Source organism: Sceloporus undulatus, chromosome 8 (assembly GCF_019175285.1).
Source record: "Sceloporus undulatus isolate JIND9_A2432 ecotype Alabama chromosome 8, SceUnd_v1.1, whole genome shotgun sequence".
Taxonomy (NCBI): Eukaryota; Metazoa; Chordata; class Lepidosauria; order Squamata; family Phrynosomatidae; genus Sceloporus; species Sceloporus undulatus.
In genome coordinates this window covers 36,287,553-36,295,058 of record NC_056529.1, presented here as the reverse complement: position 1 = coordinate 36,295,058, position 7,506 = coordinate 36,287,553, and the positions used below count along the sequence as shown (strand labels likewise).

At 46.4% G+C, this 7,506-nt stretch overlaps 1 protein-coding gene across 2 annotated transcripts in view; it reads left to right on the top strand.

Annotated features, from left to right (window-relative positions):
- The first annotated feature begins 1,919 nt into the window (after positions 1-1,919).
- Positions 1,920-7,506, top strand: part of SMG1 (SMG1 nonsense mediated mRNA decay associated PI3K related kinase) — a 100,149-nt gene continuing 94,562 nt past the window's right edge. Inside the window, exon 1 of one of the 2 annotated variants that reach the window (XM_042480747.1) lies at positions 1,920-2,351. In XM_042480747.1, coding sequence (XP_042336681.1) covers positions 2,239-2,351 — 113 coding nt within the window. In that variant the 5' untranslated portion in view covers positions 1,920-2,238. The remainder of the gene's footprint in view (positions 2,352-7,506) is intronic. The other variant, XM_042480746.1, reaches the window with a different exon arrangement.

Below are 7,506 nucleotides of genomic sequence, written 5' to 3'. Positions count from 1 at the left end.
CCTTGGAAGCCTTAAGGTGGATCTCTTCCAGAGAGCTTACCCACCTGACCTCATGTAAGAAATACTTTCTGATCACTGTCTAATTGTATTGTATTGCTGTATGACGATGAGCTAGTTTTAATGTAATTATTTATTATTGTATTTTATTGATGTGTTCTTGTATGTATTTTATGGGTTGTAATCCCGCTGTGATCCATTCGGGAGGGAAAATATAAATACATTATTATTATTATTATTATTATTATTATTATCTTGTCAAGATTTGTTCAGAGAAGGGTTGCCATTGCCTTCCCCTGAGGCTGAGAGCATGTGACTTGCTGAAGGCCACCCAGTTGATTTCATGGCTGAGCAGGGAATCAAACTCTGGTCTCCAAAGTTGTAGTCCAACATTGAAACCACTATGCCATGCTGGCTCTCAATTCTTTTGAATAAAGCAGAAGGATTAGATTGGGCCTCAAGACCACAGATTAATTGCAGCTTGTGTAGGAGTAAGCCCCACTGAACACAGGAGTAATAGCTTTTACACCCAATTAAATGTGTTTTGGATGTGATTGAGAAAACACCCCCTTCAAAACTCAACCATCCCACCCAGACACCCCACTATAGATCCAAACCCAGATACCTTTTTGAACTACAACTCCAGGTTCCCTCGGCCAACATGGCCATGGCCATACCAGGGGTTTGGGGGTTGTAACCTTACAAGGATATTTTTTTCAAGCTCTGCTATAGGTTGTCCTTATCTAGCACTGGAACATCACACAGCTGTCATATATATACATTTACTATTCCACTTATGATGGCAGAGCGAAAACCAAAATGGGACCAGAATGAAAACTGGAGGCGCCTCCACTCCTTTTAACAGCTGTGTAGAAGAGGGAGAAATATCATGGTGCAGGGCTTTAAGCGTTGGATAAGGAACCTGGGAAAATGGGGTGGAAATTCCTGCTTGACCACGGAAATCCACTGGGAGAAATTACACCTTCAGCCTCAGGCAAGGCCAGGGCAAACTCCCTCTGAACAAATCCTGCCAAGAAGACATCACAGAATCATAGAGTTGGAAGAGACCCCAAGAAGGGCCATCCAGTCCAGCCCCATTCTGCCATGCAGGAACTCTCCATCAAAGCATCCCTGACAGATGGCCATCCAGCCTCTGCTTAAAGATCTCCAAGGAAGGAGACTCCACTACACTCCGAGGAAGGAGTGTGTTCCACTGTCGAACAGCCCTTACTGCCAGGAAGTTCTTCCTAATGTTGAGCTGGAATCTCTTTTCCTGGAGCTTGCATCCATTGCTCTGCATCCTAGTCTCTGGAGCATCAGAAAACAAGCTTGCTCCCTCCTCAATATGGCATCCCTTCAAGTATTTAAACAGGGCTATCATATCATATCTTAACCTTCTCTTTTCCAGGCTAAACATCCCCAGATCCCTAAGCCTCTCCTCAAAGGGCTTCATGGTTTCCAGACCCTTCACATTTTAGTCTCCCTCCTTTGGACACATGGCTCCAGCTTCCCCACATCCTTTCTGAATTGTGGGGCCTAGAACTGGACTCAGGTGGGGCCTAAGCCGAGCAGAGTGGGAGTTCCTGCATGGCAGAATGGGGCTGGAGTGGACCGGGGCCCTTGTGGCCTCTCCCGACTCTATGGTCCTTCTGTGGGGCCAGAGCGGCGGCGTGACTTCCCTTGATGGAGGACGGAGGCACTACTAGACTTTGGGTTTTGAACCAAACCCGCGGCAGCGAAGCCCAGCCCTGGCTGCGCAGAGGGCGCTTCGTAGTTGCGCCGTGGCTCCTTGGCCAGTCCTTGGGGGCGGCGGAGAGGAAGAGAGAGAGGCCTGGTGGCACTAGGCCTCACCCGTCGCGGCCCTCCCATGATGCCCCGCGCGGCGCCTCTTCCTCGCCGCCGCCGCCGTCCTTTTTCCCGTGATGCTGCGCGGCCTCGCTCTGCCTGAGCCTGAGTCTGACTGGAGCCAGCAGCTGGGCCTCAGTCGGTGGCCGCCAGGAGGAGCCGGAGGAGCGCCAGGCGGGGCCTCCGCTGCCGTCGCCCTTCCTTTCCGCGTGAGGCGCCGGAGCAGCGCCCCAGGAGACGCCCGTTGCCGCGCCTCTCTCCGCTCCTGCGATTATTATCACCGTCATCGTCCTCATCCTCGCCAGCCCTCCTTCTCCTCCTCGGGCTCCGTCTCGGTCTCCTCCTGGCCCCCCTTCCTGGCGCCCCCCGGCCGGCCATGCTGTCTCGGGCAAGGTAATGAGCCGCAGAGGCCCGGGGTCTCGGCTGAGCGGCGCCTCCTCCTCCTCCTCCTCCTCCTCGGGGCCCAGGCAGCACTATCACCCGCGGAGCTGGAATGACTGGCAAGCCAGGTGAGCCAGGCCTACAAGCGGGGGCAGGGCGAAGGGGAAGAAGGGCCCCGCGGGGCCTAGCAGCGGCGGCCCAGGCCCTCCCTGGCTGCTCCTGCGGCTGGGCTCTGAGGCCTAGACAGGGAGAGGCTCGCTCTTCTTCTTGAGCCCTCCCTCCCTCCCTCCATTTTAATCACACTCTCCTTCCCTGGAGGCCTTTAAACAGAGGCTGGATGGCCAGCTCTTTTGGGCGCTGTGATGGGGAGTTCCTGCATGGCTGCACTGGAAGGCCCTTTTTGGGGTCTTTTCCAACTCTAGGATTCTATTATTCTGTGATCCCTCCTTAAAACAAATCAACATAATAATAATGTGAAGTCGAAGGCTTTCGTGGCCAGCCTCCATACTTTTTGGTGGGATTTTCGGGGGGCTCTGTGGCCAGGCCCTAGAAGAGTTTCTTCCTGACGTTTCGCCAGCAGATGCTTTTCTGGGACATGGCCACAGAGCCCCCTGAAAATCCCACCAAAAAGTATGTTGTTAATGTTTTCTAAAACCCTCTCTCTTTCTTCCATCCACCCTTTCCTTGCAGATGGGTCAAATTGGCTGTGGCTTTCTCCTTTGCCTCTCCTCCTTTTCCAGGTGGTTGAGAGAAAATGGGGTCTTGAGGAAGGAGTAGAGCCTTCGAAATATGCTGCCAGTAGGTATAGAGGAGAGGAGAGCGTGTGAGATAGTCCCAGGAGCAGTGGGCGTGGGTGAGGAGATAAGAGGCCGAACCAGATGGCCTCCCCGGATACAGCGGCCCCTCCACGTTCGCAAGGTTTAGGGGCGAAGGGCCCGTGCGAATATGGGGGAATTGCAAATAAAAAATACCATTGTTTTTGGTGAGGTTTTGGGGCTCTGTGGCTGTGCTCTCGAAGAGATTCTTCCTGATGCTTCTCCGAAGATGCCAGCCACAGATGCTGGCAAAACATCAGGAATAAACTCTTCTAGAACATGGTCACTGAGCCCCCCCGAAAAACCCACAAAAAACTATGGATGCCAGCCATGAAAGCCTTTGACTTCACACTTAGAGAAGTGTTTTCTCTAGGAACCTTTAGCTTCTCCAGTACAACTCTATGGTCAGCATCTGGCAGAGTTGCGCTGGAGGACCGGGAGATTCCTAGAGAACATATTAATCAAAACGACAAATAATCACATCCACAAAGTCAAAACTGCAAATGTGGGGGGATAACTGTATTTCCATCTTGATAGGATGCGAAATCTGTGTGTGTGTGTGTGTGTGTGTGTGTGTTTATGAAGTGCATGTATATTTGACAGTCTTTGATAGTACTTAATGCCTTTCATAAAGTACACAGACTCTAGACCACAGTCTTGTAGCATTAGAGGTGTCCTTCTTTACAGTGTCACAAGATTCTTTGTTGTTGCGATAGAGAAATGTGTGAAATGTTTGTACGTGCTGCACACTGCCACTAAACGTAAATACCTCCACGTTCTTTTCTCTTCTGAATTCATTCCCATCTCTTGGGATTTTTTGTACAGTATTCACTTTCGTTGTATGTTTTCATCCACTGTAGAAAGATTTTTGAATGGTAACTTTTGTTGCCTAGCTGGTAACTTGTTAATGCTTTTCAAGAAGGGAGAAAGTCATGGATGGTTTATTTGAGGTTGGGTCTGTGGCTATAGATTCATTAAGTTAACTTCATCACAGTTGAGCCTCTATAGCCACGAATTCTGGATCTGTGGCATGAAAATATTCCACACACACACAATCCCCAAAAGCAAACCTTGATTTTGTCATTTTATATAAGGGATACCATTTTACTGAGCCATATACTAGGACTGAGCAGCCATAGATGTTTGTGTCCATGGGAGGTCCTGGAACCAAACCCCAGCAGATACTGTTATTTGTAAATTTGCCAGTTAATAGAAAGAGGAGTACTGTATTTGAAGTTGTAAACCCTTACATTTGATGCTTCTGGGTTACTTAAGATTGAATTCTATGAATTATTTAAGCCTTCATGTATTTCTTTATGCTTGGTAAGACTCACTTCACCTCAGATTTAATGGGCTTTCTTTTCTGACAACAATTGTACCCATGCTGTGGCTTTATACATGACAGAGTTCATGTATGATAAAGCTCTAAGATTACACTTAACATCCCAGGACAGTATTCATGCTTCATGATAAGCCATGGTTTGTGTTAACCATGTTTTGCTGATGAGTGGGAGATGACCAAACTCTGGCTTTTCTTTCCGCATTTTGTGTGTGCTTTTGCCCTTTCCCTTTTGGCAGCACCTCTTTGAGGGTTGGCAAATGGGCAAACAGAGTTTATGAGCCAGAGCTGATAAGCCATCAATAAACCATGGGTTTAGATTGTGGTTTGTGAAGCTTAGCAAATAATTGCAGAGGCAAGTTTGCATACCAACAACATATGTACTGAAAAGATAATCATTGTGTCCATGCAAGTGTGCATAGCACCATAGTTGTAAAGAACAGAGTTCCTGGATATGAAAATGTTCTCAAATCGTGGGAATTTGTATCTGTATGTAGTGCAATATGAGGCTGCTCTTAAAACCAGCATTAAACCATAATAGGCTCAGTTCTGTTAGTTTGAACGTCAGCTTTGTTAAAGAGGGTGGTGTTAAAAACTTTTTGAGAAATAGAAGGCATCTTACTTGTTCCTGTAAATTAATGATGAAAGATTAAACCACAAGCATTGTATCAACATTATTTATTTATTATTATTATTATTATTATTATTATTAACCTTTATTTATGAAGCGCTGTAAATTTACACAGCGCTGTACATGCAATCCTTTTAGTTAGACGGTTCCCTGCCCTCAGGCTTACAATCTAAAAAGACATAACACAGAAGGAGAAGGGAGTGGTGACGGGAAAGGGTAAGAGGTCCAGCAGTTCCTCTCAACCTCCGAGGCCTGGACCAAGGCAGATGGACTGAAGGGAGGGCATGGCTTCAAAATGGAAGGTTAATCATTATCCAGGGAAAATACATACTCACAAGTAGGATAATGCATATACAGTACATAGCAATACAGGAAATGGATCGATAAACAGCCAACAACAGAACATCAGATAGTAAGCGACAATTATGCGATGCCTGGGAAGGCTTCTCTGAATAGGATGGTTTTCAACTCCGTTTTGAAGCTGGTTAATGAAGTGATGGCTCTTGCTTGTGGAGGAAGAAGGTTCCAGGAGTGAGGGGCAGCAAGTGAAAAGGGGCGAATCCTAGTTGGGGCAGAGGAAATCCTGGACTGAGACAGGAACCCTTGACTACCAGAACGGAGGGCCCTGGTGGGAAGGTGAGGAGAAAGAAGGTCTGATAAGTAAGGAGGGGCCAGTCCATGGAGGGCTTCGAATGTCGACAGCAGGAGCTTATACTGAATGCGGAAAGGGAGAGGGAGCCAGTGAAGGGATGCCAACACAGGAGAGATGTGGTCAGAGCGGTTGCAGTTATATCCTGCCTTTCCCCCAAAATGTGATCCCGGGCAGCTTACAATAGTTGAAAAAACAATACCAGCAAAAACGTTGTTGAGTGCCTTATGGCGACCCTAAAACGGGGTTATCATGGGATTTTCTGGGCAAGATTGGTTCAGAGGAGGTTTGCCATTGACTTCCCTTGAGACTGAGAGCCTGTGATTTGCTCAGGGTTACTCAGTGGGTTTCATGGCCGAGTTGGGACTGAACCCTGGTCCAGATTTGTAGTCCAACATTCAAATCACTGGCACAAAACATTGATTATAAAAGTTATAAGAGAATTAAATAACAGTGTTACTAAAAACATGATTAAAAACACTTAACGTTATGACTCCATCAGCATAATCTGGAAAGCAGCTGATCAGTTATATGATTGAAAACAAAAAGCAAATGCTTTAGACAAACTTAAGTCATCAGTACTTGAGAACCAACTTTATCTTTCAGATACCTAGATAATATTGGTATGAAATTCAGTTTACTTTGAAAGTTTTATAAAACATGCCTTCCCTTTCAGTAAATGTGGTGCAAATTGATGTCCAGTCCATTGCGTTTTCCCTGAGACAACACCATTTAGTTGCACAGACTTGAGTACATAAAAGGGTAGGGCTATAGCTCAGTGATGAAGGAACTGTTTTGTGTATAGGAAGTCCCAAGTTCAGTTCCCAGCATCTCTACACAGAAGCTCCTTTTTGAAACCCTGAACTGCTTCTCATAAATATCAGTGAACTAATTGGATTAATGGTTTTATTTACTGTAAGGCAGCTTCTGATATATTGGAGAATATATTGATAACCAGCCCATCTGATATGGATGAACTCAATGTTTATTTGATAGCAACATCTACAATTGATCTTGTAAGTAATTTGGCAATAGCCAACCCTTAACAAGTGTAATGTAATTATATCCTGTGACCATCTCTGCCTGAATTCTAACTCCTTTCTGACACCAGGTGTTGTTTGGTTTGTTACTTTTTTGTAACTCCTGCTACTGTAGCAGCAGCCTAACACAGGCTATAGTAGGCAACCTTATTGAGCTGGGGGCCGGGTTGCTGTCCCTCAGACAACTGGGGGGCTGAAGCCAAAATATAAATAATTAAATAATTTTTTTTACAAAAACAATTTAAATAAATAAATAAACCGGGACAAATGTGGGACAAAAATTTCAAATGGAGGACACTTTTTTTTTAAAAAAAATGGAGGACACGCTAAAAATTTGCTGATTTATTTTTAAAAAATGTTAATATAAATGCATGTTTCGGAGGCTTCTATAGACAATTGCCCCCCTTGCCCGCCGCTTGCCCACCTTGCCTGCCACTTGCCCCCCCTTGCCCGCCTCCTCCTGATAGGCCAAAGGCCCCACGCCCTCACGCGAGAGGCCAAAGGCTCTGTCAGCAATCGGCAGCCGGACCGGGCTAGGGCCGGTCCCAAGGCCTTGCCAGGCCACATCCGGGCCGCAGGCCGCAGGTTGCCTACCCCTGCTATAACCTTTCTTAGGTCCAAAACACACTGCAGAAATAATCCAGTTTGAGACCGTTTTAATAGCCCCGGCTCAGTGCTAGGGAATCCTGGGAATTGTAGTTAGAATGGAGTAATTAAGGAAGGAAGTCTTGCTGAAGAAAACCCTATGAAATTCATGGGATCGCCTTAAGTCGACAAACAACTTGAAGGTACTTACATAAGCAGATGAA